The 19,386-nt window shown below is 35.6% G+C and overlaps 2 protein-coding genes across 7 annotated transcripts in view; both read left to right on the forward strand.

Moving 5' to 3' along the window:
• RABGAP1L (RAB GTPase activating protein 1 like) overlaps window positions 1-19,386 on the forward strand; it is a 651,588-nt gene that overhangs the window by 221,738 nt on the left and 410,464 nt on the right. The gene's annotated exons all lie outside the window — the stretch shown is intronic.
• Window positions 12,486-15,018, forward strand: GPR52 (G protein-coupled receptor 52). The gene has a single exon (XM_047753901.1). The coding sequence runs from the start codon at window positions 12,704-12,706 to the stop codon at window positions 13,787-13,789; it is 1,086 nt and encodes a 361-aa protein (XP_047609857.1). The 5' UTR covers window positions 12,486-12,703; the 3' UTR covers window positions 13,790-15,018.

A 19,386-nucleotide genomic window follows, 5' to 3' on the forward strand; every position in this document is an offset into this window, starting at 1 on the left:
CAGTGGCTTAGGTTTCTGTGGAGGCACAGGTTTGATTCCTGGCCTGGCAGTGGATTAAAGGATCCAGTGTTGCTGCAGCTTGGATTCAATCCCTGACTAGGGAACTTTCATATGCCATGGGTGGAGCATAAAAAAAATTATAAGAGATAAGATTATGTTGGATGATACTAATAAGCAGGGGTTAAGAATATAGCAAGATACTACAAATCATTCATATAAAGGACAATAACATTAATTGCAATAAAAAGCAGTAGAATTGCATTGGCCTCAGGATCAAAATAGTAGTTGTCACCAGTCATTTTCTTTACTGAGTAAGGTAGATAAGGAAAGAGTTTGTGCTTCTGTAATCATTGTCTTTCTGTAGAGTTATCAGACTATTGTATATAACAGGAGGCTTTACTAACCAACAGGTACTGCAGCTCTCCCTTTTTAAGTGTAAGGCAAATAATGGCCTTACTTCCCACTGAGCCCAGGCTGAGCTTCATGAGCCCTCATCACTAGCTCACAAGATAAATCACTGCTAGTCTGAAAATAAGCCAATGATTTTAGGGGAAAAATACTAAAAAGCAGATGGCTATAAATAAAACAGAAGGGTATCAAGGAGTCTATTCCCAGCCAATTCTCTTCTGTCCGTAAATGCCGGAAAAGTGCTGTGTTAGCACCATATGTTACTACATTTGTTACCTGAATCTTGCTCATTAGTTATTGGAAGGGAACAAATGAAACTTTGAAAATAAAGACTTACCTTGTTTTTCTAAGATAAAATAAAGCATGTTAATCTGAAGTTTTAGTTTCCTAATCTGGGCATCTCTGAGAAAATTATAAATTTTGTTACATTTTGGTTCAAATCCTTCAAAGATCTTACCACTGATCTTCATAAATAGGACCTTCATGAATTTTCTCTTGATAATCTCATTACATTCCTCTGTTGCACTTTACATTTCAGTGATGGTAACCTATTCTAGCCCTTCTCTACTAGACTGTGAACTCTATGAGGAAAAGTCTCAGAACCTTGCACAACACCTAGCATGCAGTAGGCCTTCAGTAAATGTTTAAATTAATTGAACTCTAATTTGGTGACTCTGGGCAAAATGCTTTGGCAGTGAGTAAATTTTTTCCACTTTTAGTTTATTCTAGAATAGAGCAGAGAAGACTACAGCTAAGAAGTAAGTTAGAAAACCAGAAAAAGCAGATTTTGTGCCAGCTCTGAATCATTGAGTTCAGTTCAACATGCATTTATTGAATAATCAACATTTCCTGCTGCTCATGAAGTTTGGTAACTTGTATGGTTAGCAGAGCCACGTTGTTTAATATGTATAGAATGAAGAGAGGAATATAAGGGATGTAAGAAATGCTTCAACTGTTGTGCTGAAGTTTGTGTTTCTTGTTTTTTTTTAATTTGGACTCCAGAGACAACTTGTAAAGACAAGAGCATGAGTACTTCAAATTTTCTTTCGAAAACTGAGTCATAGATGTTGCATTTCAAGCCAAGTAAAGGTTTGATTATTTTACACTTCATGGCTTTTTAAAATTCCAGTTGCTATAACAACTTTGATATTTCTTTATTATTTTTAGCACTTCAGTTGCCATAACAATAAGATATCTTAAAAAATAGCAATTTTCTTTTATAAGGGAAAAATCTCTTTCAATTAAAAATGAATTTAATCAACATTTCTTCCCTATAATGTGAACCCATTATTTAAGATGTAATTGTGCTGTTCTGTTTTCATATAATTTTAACAGACTTTCCCAGAAAATATTTTAAGGTTCAACTTTTTCCTCTGTTTTTTTATTGTACAAAAATTAAAGAGAGGTGGCTGTAATGGACCCATTCTGAGATATTAGTATTTGATGGGATTTCATTGATCTAAAAATCTCATTAAATAATTTTATTTCCAGATTTTTTATTTAAAGTAAGAGAAGAACATGATTGATGGGTAGCTCTTACATCAACCATTTAAGAAAGCTTAGGTTTTCCTTCTCTCACTCACTATCTCTCTCTTTTTTCTGTGGCTGCACCTGTGGCACATGGAAGTTCTCTGGCCACGGTTTGAATTGGAGTTGCACCTGAGGCCTACGCCACAGCCATGGCAACAGGAAATTCAAGCCACATCTGCAACCTACACCACGACTTGTGGCAACGCCAGATCCTTAACCTACTGAGTGAGGCCAGGCATCAAACCCACATCCTCATGGACACTATGTCAGTTCTTAACCCACTGAGCCACAATGGGAATTCCTCCTTTTTTCTTAAGTTATTTTGAAGTGTATTTATGTCTATTATCATATTAAAATAGTTACCACCTCACTTATCTAGCAGTAACTGACAGCTCAGACCTGAGCTATGGCACTTTACTTATAGAGCAATACTTCTGTTTACTCTTTGATGAAAAATTCTTATAAACTTGGTTTCTGCTATTTAATCCTCTAAAAAAATTAAAGATAGCAAATTAGAAGAGGAAGGAAGAGTACTGCTCTATTTATATAGTGTCAAAAATATAAGGAGCTGTATATTCTTTTCTGTGCAAATAGAGTCAGAAAATACAGGGAGCTATATGTTCTTTTCTAGGTACCTAGTTACTTGTAGAAATTTTTTTTTTGTCTTTTTGTTGTTGTTGTTGTTGGTGTTGTTTGTTGCTATTTCTTGGGCCGCTCCCACGGCACATGGAGGTTCCCAGGCTAGGGGTTGAATTGGAGCTGTAGCCACCGGCCTACGCCAGAGCCACAGCAACACGGGATCCGAGCCGCGTCTGCAACCTACACCACAGCTCACGGCAACGCCGGATCGTTAACCCACTGAGCACGGGCAGGGACCGAACCCGCAACCTCATGGTTCCCAGTTGGATTCGTTAACCACTGCACCACGACGGGAACTCCCTACTTGTAGAAATTTTTAACAAGCCTCTTTAAAAATATATGTATATTGAATCAAACAGCTACAAAGGTATGATTATACCATAAGATAGTTTTCTAATTGGCATTAACAGGGATGATCCCAGCCTACCAGACAAACATTGCTATGTTCAGAATTCTCAATTTAAGAAACAGAGGAGCAGATGATACATCTTATAAAGATTTAAATGTAAAATTGAATAAAGTGAAACAAAATTTTAAAAAATTTAAAAAAGGAAAACCTTCAGTTATTGGGATTTGCAGGATCCATGTAACAGATTTTTATGGACCAAGGTTTGGTAATTTTTATATTACTGTGTGGCTAATCACATAAATTTCCCAAGATGCTTGTTTGGGTTTACATAATGTATTTCTTTTAAGAATGTGTTTTTTAAAGGGAATGTTGAGGGAGATGGCAACTCAAGAGAAAAGTGAAAGTATTGTTTTAAATTTCCTAATCCCAACAAATTACTCGTAAGTATGGTTTTTAAGGAGAAATGATTAAACAAAAAGCCTGTTGATATTAAAGAGTATGTTTACTATCAGTGAGTTTTGAATAGCTGCTATATGCTTTTCCTGGTTTGTATTTAGTTTCTAATTCATAACCAACTTTAAAAGTATTATTTTACCTCATTTTTACAGAAGGAAACTGAGACACTTGGAGAGAATCATGTACTCAAGGCCTCATAGTTAATGATTGCTGCAGCCAGTGCTAACGCAAATCTGGCTCATTCTAAAGCTTTATTTTCTTCTCTAGGTCATGGTCTTTCCTAGACTTCAAACTTAATAAATACGCATTAAAGATAATAATGTGACCTGGAGAAAATGGAAAGATCATACTGCTTCTGGCTTTATTTTATTGCTTTATGTACTGTTTTTGCCCAATTAATTTTATTTTAATTAATATTTTATATTTGTGAATTTCCCCTACTGAGTTAAAAATGCACATAAATTAGTATTTTCTTTGTCCATTTTCCTTTGTGATTGACTAAAAATAATGGATTCTCTCAAAGGTTTTACTTTCTCAGCCAGTTGTCGTAGATCCTAGCTAGCTAGGGCAGTATCAGAGTGTTGTGTAACTGACATTTAATAAGAAGCCTTTTCTCACTCAGTGTCTCACTTGCATCTGGGCTGTTGTGTCTGTGAGTACAAACACTGAGCCATGAGTCAGGTATAATGATTGAGAGAGTGTGAAAGTAGACACGGGCTAAATGTACTTATTCTGTCCAGCAGTATCTGTTCTTTTAGATATTTCAGTAGCCCTCATTCTTGATGGGATTTTGCTTAGGAGGATTCTGGTGTTTTTCTTTTTAAACATCAATATATATGATTTGCTGGCAGTTCCTTAAAATTAACGCCAGTGTTTTAACTCTCCAATTTGATGGTTTTGTACTGAAATGAGGGCACTTGGAATAAGCAAATGTAATTATCTTTATCATTCTCCTAGGCTATAGCTTATATATAGATGAAATGCACAGATCTTAAGTGTTACATTTTGGTATGTTTAACATATATGCATGCATATAACCCACAGTTATTAAAATACAAAATGTTTTCATCATCCCTGAAGGTTTCCTTATACCTCTTGCCAGTAAACACACATACACACCTCTGAGGCAACTATGTTTTGATTTCTTTCATCAAAAATTAGTTGTATCTGTTCCAGAACTTCATTGAATGGACATATCACAATTTGTTTATCCATTCCCTGTTGATGAAAGTAAGGGATATTTCTAGTCTTCAGCTATTAGAAAAAAAAAAAAAAAAAGCCCACTATACAACATTTTTATACAAGTCTTTTATAGATATATGTTTTTATTTGCATTGGATAGGATTGATGGGTCATAGGCTAGATTTGTTTGATGTTATAAAAAACTCCCAAACTGTTTAAAAATTTCCAAACTGGGCCATTTTACATTACCACTAGCAATTTATGAGAGTTTCAACTGTTCTGTATCTTCACCAATATTTAGTTTTTAGCAATGGCTTAATTTTATCCATTCTAGGGGCTATATAGTGGTATCCTATTGTGATTTTACTTTGTCTTGTCTTTTTATTTTATTTTATTTATTTATTTATTTTGGACTTTTTGCTATTTCTTGGGCCGCTGCCACGGCACATGGAGGTTCCCAGGCTAGGGATCTAATCGGTGCTGTAGCCGCCAGCCTACGCCAGAGCCACAGCAACGCGGGATCTGAGCCGCATCTGCAACCCACACCACAACTCACGGCAACGCCAGATCGTCAACCCACTGAGCAAGGGCAGGGATCGAACCCACAACCTCATGGTTCCTAGTCGGATTCGTTAACCACTGCGCCACAACGGGAACTCCAACTTTGTCTTTTCTTAATGACTATTGATAGTATTTTTTTTTCATTTTCTTGAGTGTCCATCTATGTATCTTCCTTTGTGAAGTGCTTTGTTGGTATTTTCCCATTTTTAATTGGGTTATTTGCATTTTCATTAACTGTAGGAGTGCATTTTGTATTTTGGATGTAGGTTTTTTGTTAGATAAATGTTTTACTAGTATTTTCTCTCAGGCTTTTGGCTTGCTTACTGATTTTCTTTTCTTTTTGAAAAGCAGAATTTTTATTTTAAGTATATTTATTTTTTGTGTTTATATCTATGACCATTTCAAATAAACTTTTGTGTACAGTATGAGGAAAGGGTCTACGTTTATCTTCCTCCAGTTATTAAAACTTTTCTAGTACTCTCTACTGAAAAGATTTTCTTTTTTTCCTTGACTCGTTTTAGAGTCTATTCAAATTCACTTGGTAATTTTGGGTTTATTTTTGGTCTGTTTGTTCTTTTAAGTAATCCGTTTGCCTGTGCTCATGCCAATCTTGATTATCATGGCTTTATAGAAAGTCTTGAAATCAGGTTGTGCCAGTCTTCCATTTTTTTTCTAATCCTTCCTTAAGATTGTTTTAGCTATCCTGGGTCCTTTGTGTTTAGTATAAGGTCTAGAATCAACTTCATAGTTTTACCAAAAACCTAGTTGGATTTTAATTGCAATAGCAATAAATCTATAGATCAATTTGAGAAAAACTAACATTCGTAACAACATGAAGTCTTCTCATACATGAAGATGTATAGATCTCTCTCTCCCAGTTCCTTGGGACCTTTTCATTTTTCTCAGTGACATTTTGTAACTCTTAGGGTAGAGGTCTTACACATCTTTTTTAGAATTTATTCATGTTTTCTGTGTTTTGAGGCTATTTAAAATAGTTTATTGTTTTAAATTTTCATTCATTATTGTTTGTTGCAAGTGTATGGAAACTCAGTGATTTTTGTATATTAACCTTGTATTCCGACAGAATTTACTCATTCTAATGGGCTTTGGAGTAGTTTTTTGGGGGTATTTCTTCTGTATACAGTCAAGTATTGCTTTTCTTTTATTACTTAACTGTTTCTTTGTCTTGCCTGTTGTGCTCATCAGGATCTCCAGAACACAGTACCTGGAAGCAATGAGAACAGACCTCTTTGTCTTGTTCCCAGTCTTAAGGAAAAAACATTTACTCTTTCACGATTATGTATCATGTTAGCTGTAGGTTTTCCTGGGGAGTGTCTTTGTGAGGTTGAGGTTTTTCTTCTGTATTGCCACTAACTTAACATTTGTTAAGTATTTTTAATTGTCAGTGACTTGCCATGTAGTAAAATTAACTTATAAACTTGTTTTCTGCTCTTGAGGGGTCACAAAATCAGTGAATTTTAATATATGCCACTTCAGAGGGTTTATTTTTTCTTTAGCACTGAAACAAAGTTGCTTTGATACTACACCTGATAGTACATTTAAAACTCTACACTTTGATACTACATTTTGCAACATTTGTCATTCTTTTTTTTTTTTTTTTTTGGTCTTTTTAGGGCTGCACTTGTAGCAGGTATATGGAGGTTCCCAGGCTAAAAGTCGAATCCGAGCTGTAGCTGCTGGCCTATACCACAACCACAGCAAGGGGGGATCCAAGCCACGTCTTCGACCTACACCACAGCTCAAGGCCAGATGGCTGACCCACTGAGCAAGGCCAGGGATCGAACCCACGTCCTCTTGGATACTATTTGCGTTTGTTAACTACCAAGCTACGATGAGAACTCCCTGTCATTCTTGAAATGATAAATAAACAATCATTATCTCATACTAGATATGTTTTTTCAAAGCAGTTTTTTTCAAATATATTGAATAGGGCTTAGGTGGAGTGGAGGTATAGGTGAATAATATTGACCTTAATTTGAATAGATTAGGAGGCTAATTATACCCCCCCCCCCCTGTTATTTGGTCATATGTTTTACAGCTTTCTAGTGAAGCTTGTATGTCATACAAGGGACTGTAAGGAACTTTGTATACTCAAACTTTATAAAACTGGTTATTAGTGTTTTTCTGTCTTCTTATAGACTTCTCAAGCTATTATATATGCTTTGTATTAAAACTATACTAAACACTTATTTGTTCAGCTCCTTTTCTATGCCCAACACTGTAGTGAGGGCACTTGAGATATAGTGAGAAACAAAACAGTTGCTCCCCTCATGAAGCTTGTGATCCAGTCAGGAAGACAAAACTGAACAAAAATAGATTATAAACTATAAGTGTGGGAATCTGGTCTAATCCAGGAATTCAAGTTTGGTTTCTCTGACGAAGAAGTAGTGTTTGAACTGAAGCGTGAAGATTGTATCTGAATGAGCTAAAAGAAATGTGATGACATATTAAGCAGCGAGTACAAATACCCTGTGGCAGTAGGAAACATAGCAAATATGTGGGGGGGGAGGGGGGGAGGGTGGATTAGGGGAGGAAGAATCAGTTTAGCTAATCCTAAACAATGTAGAAGTTAAATTGGATAGATACTTGGAGACCAGATTTTATAGGATCTGTTAGGATTTGATCTTAAGGGCAGTGTGAAACACTGAAGTATTGTAAACGGAAGTGATGTCATCTGGTTTGCATTTTGGAAAGAATATTCTCTGTTTTGCTCATAAGTGATTAAAGAGAGGTCACAGACAACTCAGGAAGACCAGATTGGAAGCACTGTAGTGGTCCCATACAACTTGATGTGAACTCTAGCTTACTTAGGGCAGTGACAGTGGAGATGGAGAAAGGTTAACAGATGGGAGGAATAGAAATAGGCAAATTCTGAATCCATACACCTTTTCGTTCCTTTAAGAAATATGCTTTAAAAACCTTTTACTTTATGCTACATTTGCTTTTTATGATACTGGTTGTGCCTTTCTCCTTGACAGTGACTGCCTACTGTTTATCCCATTTACCATTGATGGCTAGTGATCCTCTCTTCCTTTGCTGTTTAGATCTTATTGAGTAATTGCTGGAGTTGCTTAGAGTCTAATAATGAAATATTGGTATATATAAAAGAGCGTATGAAACATATTCAGGTATAAATGAAAAGTTCCACATCTGTGATGCATCATGTCCAAAAGTTATACAGATTTGGCTGTTAGAAGTAATTCTGAAGTAATGCCAAATAATAATTCCTCTTAGATACTTCACAACTAGCATTCATCAGTTGAAAAAGAGAGGGGAGCAGTTGATAATGACTGTAATAAGAATAGCAGTAATAAAACACCTAATGATCCCCGAAATGAAGAGAATTATGTCTAGTATAAAAACAGAGTGCTTTATGTCATGAGCTATGTAAATATGTGATATTAATGCTCTTGTTATGAGAGCTTCACATTATAAATTAGTTTCTACTACAATTGAATAAGGAAAAGAGGGAGGAAAGGAAGGAAAGTGAGGGGCTAGGAGAAAGAGTCCACTGCAGAAAAGAAGGAAATTATCTTGGTAGAAGAAAAGAAGCTTAGTGAGTCAAAGGTCTGCTTCTTGAACTCTCCTCTCATATTATCATATATCTTTGGCAGAATGTACAACTGGGGATCATTTACAGTTTTCTTAGACTCAAATCCATAGTATTTGCTGGAAATTAATGTCACACTAAAGTGATCTAGTATTTGAATTTTGCTAAATGAGATTTTTTTGCCATTCCTTTGATTCATAAACTATTACAATTCAAAAACTGAAAAATAATACACAGTCTATACTTTTGAAATGACTTGTTTAGATTTTGGTGTCAAGGTAGTTTTAATAATTAATAGAATTTTATTTTCCAATGGTTTTGTAGTAAAGCTTCATTTTTTTACTTTTCTTTATGTGGAATTCATGACCTGTCTACCTTCATGAATATTTATCAGTGTAATTTTTATTTTGAATATTTGTTATTATTGTGAGAGTGTTAGTTAAATCCAGTCTTGTTTGATTTTCATACTTTCATATATCCCTAACAGTGAGAATATGTCTCTGTAAAATAGGACTTTCTAGCTTTTTTGTATTAAATGTAAACATTTATTTCAAATCTCAATATGGTACTCATTCTGAGATTGTTATTCTAACTTGTTTTATAAATTTTTCTGGTATTGAGAAATGTACTTCCATTCTGTATTTCACCGAGCCCCCTGAAGATTTTAACAAAGATATGGTGTTCCTGAAAGGCAGTTCAACTTGAGGAAAGAATATCATTTTTGATTATTTAGAAATCATTTTTTGAAATCCAAAATAATAAATCTTAGACCTTTCCCAACTACCTGCTTAAGTGGGAAGGAGAGGAGCATCAAAATGTCCTTAAGAACTACAGTGTTGACCTATCTCATTTCTGTTTTCACAGTTTCATAATAGTAGGCAAGTTATATTTATCTTCTCTAGGTACCTAATTTCTTCCTTTGAAATGTGATAGTGATGGGTATCTACTTCATAGATATGTAAGTTTTTAACTGAGAAAAAATATTTAAGCATATAGCATAATGCTTAGTACATAGGATGTGCTTAAATGTTGATCATCTTCATTTTCATCTTAAATTTCCTAATTCAATTCTGAAGTAATTGCAAATTTATTCTAAGTCACCTTTAAGAAGTTTGCTGACCCCATAAGAAATATACCTAAAATAGTGAATGTTTGTCTATAGTAAGTCAAAATAAATGGAAATGTTTTAACTTCCATCATATAAATAAGATTAATTTGCTTTCTTTTGGGTATAAGTAACTCAAATACTATATGACAAAGTTCTTTGACTCTTTGACTCTCTATTAAGATAAAGTAGACTAAACAATCATTCTATTTATTTCTAATATCTACTCCTTTGAAGCCATATTTAACCTTAAATATTACCCCAAGTAGATCTTATCATAGGGTGTTAGTTCCAATGCTTTGTTTGTACAGTTAAATACATCAAATTCAGCAGTTTAGTGTGGGTGTGGCAGAGCTTTGAGAGATGATAAAATAACTTCTGTTAATCAAAATATAATATATTTTAGAGAGTAAAAATAATAGCTCTATCACTTGAGTTCATGGAGACTTAGCTGATTTTTAATAATTAATAAGTTTTTTCTGCCAATGAGCATTAGATTACTGCTGACTTTTTAGTGTCATAGTACCTTGTGGTAGTTTCTCTACAGGGTTTAAAGGTATATCCCAGGGTTTTTTTCTTTTTTCTGTCCTGCTCATAGGAAATAATCTTTACACTTGCTACAAGGAGAATACCTCTAAAAATTCACACATGCCATTAATATGTTGTAAGGATCGGTCATTTCCATTGTCTTCTTTTGTCAATCTTGATCGGAGCTTGCTGAGTAAGTCTATAAGCCTGCATGTGCCTGGCAACTGTTACCTAGTGACAGTTTCAGCTGCAGTAGCCATTGGCTGTGCTGTGCTGTTGATTGGGGCAGGAGGACCGAGTCACCTTTCTGATGGTGAGTTCTTCTGCATCAGCTCAGGATGAGGAGGAGGAGCAGGGCTTCGGCTCAGGTGGAGGCAGTGATTCTGAGAGATTGTGAAGAATATACCGACAGCATCTTGGTAACTGCATCACAGTAAATCGGACCTCTGAATCAAGCAGCCCAGCCTAGCAGCTAAGAGTGAATGTAGGTGAGAAGCATTGTTTTATTCCTGTAACAAGAGAACTATTTTGTGATAAGTGAAACTAGGAATGTACAAGGAGGAATATCCTGTGGCTATTATAAAAGAAGACAGACTTCCCTGAGTGACTTGGTGGTGCACACAAGAAAATAACTTTCAAAAGAATGCTTTCTGTTAAGCTGCTACATTGTTCCTGAAGGAAATGTTTTTACTTCTAATGCATATTAATTCTTGAAAAGGTATGACAACAAAGACTGACAAGAGACTCTGTGAAATGCCTATACTTTAAAAGAGACTTTTGACAAATGTTAACCTGATATCAGAATGACCTTGGAAGCCTTTTGGATGGATTCTATCCTGCCTGCCTTTCAGTATTGCAAACTCTAGGATTTAAACTCATCTTGATGCTTTAGAAGTATTTTAAAACAAGAACATCTTATAATCTACCTGATGGCCCCTGTGTTAATTGAGCACTTGCTCAAAATAGAATACAGAAATAGAAGAGGCACTTTCTTAACATATGGCTGCTATATAACTGCAAATATAACAAACAAGGTAATTTTCCACTTTCAAAAGATTTAGTTGAAGTAATGATTTAACGTGTTAATCATTTAATGAAAATAGAGAAGATATAGAAATATAGATTATAAAGCTTACTAGAAATACCTAAGTAATAAATAATGGCAGCATTTTTAGTCAAATAAGCTTAGTATAGAGAAAAGTTTTTATTATTGTCTAAATTTCACATATTTTACATTTATTTGTGAGATGTAGGTGTGGTTGCAAAGGTGAGAAATAACTTTGAGCTGTATATTTTATGATCATGTACCATTATAAAGAAGGTGACGTATCAGCTAATGAAGGTTATTTTCAGTTATTGATGCTGAAATGAATAGCAAAAGTGATTTATTTTCCTTTTGAGGAAGTAGAAGTTACATTTCTGGTAGCACCAGTAACAGTCATGGATTAAAACTGTTTTCATCTGAATGCTTTAAAAAAAATGCATGCAGAATTAAAACTTCACAACTTTATCATATTTTGTCAGTGTTGACCCATTTGTGTATTATCTTCCCTACTGGAAATACGCTTTTTTTCCCCCTGCATAAGAGTTATAGGGCAGTCTGGAGTCTGTTACCTCTGTTTTGCTCCTCTGTGCCCAAATAGAGATGAATCTTTTGGAATTAACCTTATTGGAGAAGGGAGTTCTTAGCTTTTGAGAGAAAAGAGAAGGAAATGGATCTTAAAGTTGACCCACCAGCATCAAACCCTGAACTGAGTCCAAAGACACTCTTTGCCACAATGAACTTTTTCTCAGCTTTCCAACCAAATCTGAGATCTTAACTATTTAAATTCTAAAATATGATTCCACTTCTCATGACAGATGAAACAGGAAGCCTGAGACTATTTAAGACTTTTTCTTTTCTCATTCTTTCTAGTTGATGCCTAAGAAACTACCTTTCTGAGAAGAACAAACAGCCCACAAAAGCTTTTCTGCCCTTGGCAATTGCTTTTTTTTCTTTCACAGATTGAATTTTTCTTATACATGATATTATTAAGAAGTCTGTTTTCTCTAGAAGTGCCTTATGTCTGCAAAAAGTTGTTTGAAAGCCCCGGAGGAAGCTAATCAGTGACCTTTTCTTCACCTCCTTTCTATCTTATTTCCCCTCCCATTTCCCCCCCCCCCCCCCCCCCCCGCCCCAAAGCTGAGGTGTGTTACTGCTGCACTGAGGCTGATGAAGAGACTTGAGTACTCCCTGGGATGCTCAGCTGTGACAGAAGCACTGCCACTGTCTACCGAAGCTGATTCTGAGACTCTCATGAGCAGAGTTTAGCAGATGCTGGGCAGGGCACCTGCTTGCTGTAGCCAAGGCTGCAGGTTCCTTTAATTCCAAGCCATGAATGAATCCAGGGGAATTGAATGGAGGATCCTGAACATGAGCAGTGGCACTTTGAATGTGTCTGAACGTCATTCCTGTCCACTTGGATTTGGCCACTACAGTGCGGTGGATGTCTGCATCTTTGAGACAGTTGTTATTGTCTTGCTGACATTTTTAATCATTGCTGGGAATTTAACGGTCATTTTTGTCTTTCACTGTGCTCCACTCTTACACCATTATACGACCAGCTATTTCATTCAGACGATGGCATATGCTGATCTTTTCGTTGGAGTTAGCTGCTTGGTTCCTACTCTGTCACTTCTGCACTACTCCACAGGTATCCATGAGTCACTGACTTGCCAGGTTTTTGGATATATCATCTCCGTTCTAAAAAGTGTTTCTATGGCATGTCTTGCTTGCATAAGTGTGGATCGCTATCTTGCAATAACCAAGCCTCTTTCCTACAATCAACTGGTCACCCCTTGTCGCCTGAGAATTTGCATTATTTTAATCTGGATCTACTCTTGCCTAATTTTCTTGCCTTCGTTTTTCGGCTGGGGGAAACCTGGTTACCACGGTGACATTTTTGAATGGTGTGCCTCTTCTTGGCTCACCAGTGCCTATTTTACTGGCTTTATAGTTTGTTTACTTTATGCTCCTGCTGCCTTTGTTGTCTGCTTCACTTACTTCCATATTTTCAAAATTTGCCGGCAGCACACCAAAGAAATAAATGACCGGAGGGCCCGATTCCCTAGCCACGAGGTGACTGCCTCTGGAGAGACTGGGCATAGCCCTGACCGTCGTTATGCCATGGTCTTGTTTCGGATAACCAGTGTGTTTTACATGCTGTGGCTCCCCTATATCATCTACTTTCTTCTCGAAAGCTCCCGGGTCTTGGACAATCCAACACTATCCTTCCTAACAACCTGGCTTGCTATAAGCAATAGTTTTTGTAACTGTGTAATATACAGCCTCTCCAACAGTGTTTTCCGGCTAGGCCTCCGAAGACTGTCTGAGACAATGTGCACATCTTGTATGTGTGTGAAGGATCAGGAAGCACGAGACCCCAAGCCGAGGAAACGGGCTAATTCCTGCTCCATTTGAAGAGAACTACAAAGTAAATCAAATGTAATCTGACAGTGGTTTTGGATTGTATTCTTGATCCACCTGGAAATTTGCCACCAGAGAAATATTTACTTGAATGGTTGACTATGAGAGGAAGGGACTAACAGTTTCTTTTTTTTTCTTTTTCTCCTTTTTCATGGGAAAAAAATGAAAGAAAAAGATGTACAGAGGGTAATCTCATGAGGTAATTGTAGCGTGTGAGTATAAATGTGCAGTAATAGGAACAATTAAGCACTGAGGATGAAGAAGTGTCTCAAATCTTCCACAGGGCATGAGCAAAGCCCCTGGCATCTGTCTCTCTGACTGGACTCTCCTCTGTCTCTGTCTCTCATTCTGTCTGTCTCTGTCTCTCTCACTCTTTTTGTGTTTATGGAAATTACTTACATAAATTGCCCTTTATAGAAAAATGCTACATATTATATATGTGATAATGCATAATCTTTTGCATCAAAGTGTACTTTTAAACTCACTAATCTACTCTGTAAGTTGTCTCTCTATGGAGGATGCCTAGTAAGCATTGTGTTTTATTACTTGCCACATAACCCTTTTGCTTGTGTTTTTATATTATCTGCAGCACAAAATTTTTGCTATGAACAAAGAAGAAAAAGTGATTTTGTTTTTCTAGGTAAAATTATGCTCCCTCTTCCTTCCTAACAGCCTGCTATTTTTTCCTCCATTTTTCTTGATCTGTATCCTTTGGTACCTTAATCCAGAAGTGTCTTAGCTAATGAAAGAATCTACTATATAAAACAGTCATAATGTTGAATAATTTATTCCTTCCAACAAAACATTCTATCGACTGTTTGAGATATTGAGTTAAGTATTTTTAATGGCTTTAGGAAACATTTTAGTTTGATTACTTTTGAATTAGTTCATGTGTCCAAAGTGGTGTCTTTTTTTCTGTTGTTGCTATAGTTAAGCTTTGCATTCCTTTAAGAAAATTCATAAATAATTCTAATGCAGATGCAGGGTACTCACTCAGAAATGAGGAATCTCTCTTAAAGCTAGTTGGTATATCTGTGTGTCCTTTTGTTTTTGTTTTTTGTTTTTTAAGAGTAAAACATTAACTTTTTTGTGTTAGGTCTACAAAGCTTCCTATTGTGTCTACTAATTTACTAATTATTTGTATGGTAATGCATTTGCACATAATATATTTTTTACAACAAAGAAAATGTAAATTACATTATGTGATATGTGCCTAATGTTTTCTTAGCACAATATATAGATCAATGTTGCTTAAGTCAACAACATTGGAAAAAAAATACAAAAATGTCTTTTAAGAGAAAAATGCTTTTGTGTAGTTGTTATTTAGACATTTATATAAGAGCGAGCTGCATTCTTAGTGCTGCTGAGAACACAGTTACTTAATTATCAAATACAGGTAACAATTGTCAGTATTTTCTTTTGTAAAGATTTGTTTTCATATTCAGAGGTTAAATTAACTTATTTTTTAGTGTGCTACATGGAATTATGTAATAAATTGTCAGGGGTTTAGATGTAGCAAAATGGCATTTGGGAAATTAGTAGTGAAGCAGATGTAAGTGCTAAAACATCATAAGTCTTACTTTTTTACCATAAGTTTCCTGCCTGACAGATATTTTAAAAATTTATATCAAACTACTGAATATTTTTCTTCTCAACATTTTTGATTTGTTTTACGAAATGGATTTGGAGAAATGTGCCTATGACTCTTCAAATTGGAAGCAAACTATGTTTGCACACTGGTTGTTTGACTTTAGAGGTCCTTTAGTAAAAGAAATGTCATCTTTTCATTGGGGTTGTTCTGAACCCATGTATATTTTTAAACATGTAAGAAAGGTTTAAAATAAAAAATAAAACAGTATTCTAAATATCAAAATTAGACTTTGCTTCAGTTTAATAAAACCCTTAGAGTAAGACTTTATTGTTGGTGGCATCAAAATTGAATTCTTTCACATTTCTGTGGACTGAATTGTTTGTATTAATTCTCATCTCCTGTTTGCCAGTGGCATCTTGGGTAAGTTGAAACCTGCCTTTTAAATTCAGACCAGCTGAAGGAGACAAAGTTGGAGGAAACATATACTACTAACTTTTCAGTTGACATAAATAGAACCTTTAACATTATGTATATTATTTGAAAGTCAGATTTTGATTCCTTTAGTTTGGTGTGTAAGTTTAGTTAGAGAAGACCTCAATAGGTCCTCTGCACAGAAAATCCGAGGATGTGTTTATTACATTTTCCTCTTTCAGCTTTTCCTCACGGTAGCTAATAACAATAATTATGTGCCAGGCACTGTGTTTTACATATAGTTGAACATTTAATCTTCATCACAACCCTTGGAGATAAGACTGTTTTTATCCCCATCTTAAAGATGAGAAAACCAAAGAAAAGTGATTTATGCAACTTCACTAACTTAGTGCAGGAGGTACATTCATTGACACTCAGTTGGGCTGAAGCCAAAGCCTGTATACCGAACCATTATGCTATACTGCCTTTTTTCTCCCCCAGAGCTTACACACCTTATACTTCTGCCTGTACCTTTTCCCTGCAAAGCCTGAGTTTTCCTTTTTCACACCTAAATCTTTTGCTTCAGTTCTTATCTTGTGCTATATTTTCCTTTGATCGTATTAAAAATCTCTTTTATTAAAGCAGTAGTCTGATAAGCCCAGACTTGCTACTTTAGTCTGTAATCAAACTGAAACGATGGGACACGACATCTTCTTGACATTACTTTTGTTCATTTTTGTTATGTTTTCATTGAATATCTTTTTCAAGTCCCTATAAATTTTATTGAAAAAAATTTTTGAAGGAAAAGAGTAGAGAAGGAAAGCTTTATTTTAGGCTTAAAGGAGAGCTTCTATAAGGCAAGTTCTTGGCTTAGATTCTTCATTTACTGTGTTTCATGTGCAACTCTAGAGTAAGCCACTTCCTTTTGATATATCTTAATATGTTCATATAGTAAGATAATACTTATTTTGAAACTATTCTGTCTTTTTTAGATCAATGTGTTTTAAGAATAGTCAGCATAATCATTATTCTTACCATTATCTTGTATTCTATGGTAGTTATCCAATTCGGTTATTAATGACAGCTAAACAATAATGCTGTCGTCTATTACTAAAGGTTCTATTATCTGTGGAGTCATTCCTAAAATTATGTAGTGGTAGAAGGCTTTATAACCTACTGGTATGTACAACATGGACTGAAACCCTGGCCCTCAAAAGCTCTTTGGCCCTACGTAAGAAACTAAATGGCCCAAGTCTTCAGTTTTCTCATGAGGGAAAATCCAGAGACTTGTACCTCCTATTAGGCTGGATTTGAGAACTAAGACAATGTAGTCTGTGCATTCAGTGTGGCTCCTGACATATAGAAAGCGTTCAGAATGTGGTAGTTGCTGGCTTATTATCTTTGTGTGACTGCCATTTTTATTGCCATTATAACTTTTAAAGATCACTAATTCTAACTTGAGAAAATTATATTTTATATCAGAGTTTCCTAAAAACTATAGCATTTTTTTCAAGTCTGTTTAAACTCAAATTTTGGCTTAAACTCAGATGATTTTCAGTGTAGAAAACTTCCATAGGAGTTCCCGTCATAGCGCAGTGGTTAACGAATCTGTCTAGGAACCATGAGGTTGCGAGTTCAATCTCTGGCCTTTCTCAGTGGGTTAAGGATCCGGCGTTGCCGTGAGCTGTGGTGTAGGTCGCAGACTCGGCTCGGATCCAGCGATGCTGTGGCTCTGGTGTAGGCCGGTGGCTATAGCCCCGATTAGATCCCTAGCCTGGGAATCTCCATGTGCTGCAGGAGCGGCTCTAGAAAAGGCAAAAAGACAAAAAAAAAGAAAAAAAAAGAAAACTTCCATAATCTCTGATAGCTCATTTCCCAGGAATGAAGACATCATTTGAGATGAAAGCTGTCCAGCAAGCAGATTTTGGGCTGAGACAGGGATGACTCTGAGATTAACCTACCTCCCTCACTTTATTGTATGAAATATGTGTAAACATATTTCCTTCTTCAGGTTGGCAATAGTAGGAAAGGATTGTTCAGGAGTATCTTGTCATTTTTCTTTGCATTTTAGTTTTCCTCACTTACTAAAATTGAATTTAAGGTATTTTTCCACATACATGTTACCTAGAAGGAACAAATACCAACAAGCAGATTCACTCTACATGTATCATTCATTACATAAGATTATAAATGAAGTTATAGCCTTAAATGACTTTCTCTGTGTCTCCCTGCCACGGGAGCTCATCCTTAGATGCGGAAAAAGACATAAATATATGATAAATAGATGTAAAAGATTAAGGTATGGGGAATTTGCTAGTATAACATGCTGAGCATAGTATCATTTGTGTCCATGTAGGACCATCGCAATGCACAGGAGCTTATGTTACTGAGTTGATGCAATATTCTGATGTATGGGATTCAGCAGTTGCTCTTTTCCCTGAGTGAAATTTTAAGATTAAGAAGGATATATAGAAAGTGGCATTGTTTACAACCAAATGTATAGTCATTGAGGAAAACAAGGTGACTTGAAAAAAATTCCCCTTTTACTGTTTCTTATAAATGAAAGTTTTATCCAGTGCTAGTTTTGCTCTATAGTTTAAATATTTTAACTTTAATAATGTAAGTGATTCTTTTTTAAAATATTAAAAGGGATATGATTAAGTTTTTCTTCTTTATTAATGTCCTGTTTAAAATTTTTTATAGTGAGCATTGACTTCTTTTATAATAGGAAAATTGTTTCGTTAAAGAGAATACTAATTTTAAAAATAGGAGTTCCCGTCGTGGTGCAGTGGTTAACGAATCCGACTAGGAACCATGAGGTTGCGGGTTCGGTCCCTGCCCTTGCTCAGTGGGTTAACGATCTGGCGTTGCCGTGAGCTGTGGTGTAGGTTGCAGATGCGGCTCAGATCCCGCGTTGCTGTGGCTCTGGCGTAGGCCGGTGGCTACAGCTCCGATTAGACCCATAGCCCGGGAACCTCCATATGCCGCGGGAGCGGCCCAAGAAATAGCAACAGCAACAACAACAACAACAACAACGACAAAAAAAAATAATTTTGTTTCACAAAACAGTTTTTTTTTTACAAGTAACATTACCCAGTTTTGTCACAATACTATTTTCTTTCAAAGACAGTTTATATAGTTTCTGACTCCTGTGATATTTACTATTTCAGGTAAAATTTTCAGAGAAGTTCGATGCCATTGTGCTCATGAAATTAGATATTCTTGACTTAATTTTGCTTCAGCACAATCAGTTTGAAATTATTTGCTGAATCTGCAGTGGATCTCAATCACGTACTGCTTTTTTATGCACTTTTTTTTTTTTTTTCAGTTCACCATTGATGGCACCTGTTAGCATTTTTCACATCTTTAAATAACTGAAGGATGACCTTACATTAGGGAAATAGGATCCAGCTCATGTATTGACTGCATTTCACAGTCAATACATCAGTCCCCCATCCCCAAAGATCATGTCTGTACCTCTTTTTATTGCAGTATAGTTTATTTACAATGTCGGGTTAGTTTCAGGTATACAGTAAACTGATTCATTTGTACATGTATATGTATAAATATATATATATATTCTTTATAT

Source organism: Phacochoerus africanus, chromosome 11, assembly GCF_016906955.1.
Source record: "Phacochoerus africanus isolate WHEZ1 chromosome 11, ROS_Pafr_v1, whole genome shotgun sequence".
NCBI classification, from domain to species: Eukaryota; Metazoa; Chordata; class Mammalia; order Artiodactyla; family Suidae; genus Phacochoerus; species Phacochoerus africanus.

Excerpts from the sequence above, each read along its gene's own strand:
- GPR52 (XM_047753901.1), top strand. The coding sequence starts at position 12,704 with ATGAATGAATCCAGGGGAATTGAATGGAGGATCCTGAACATGAGCAGT.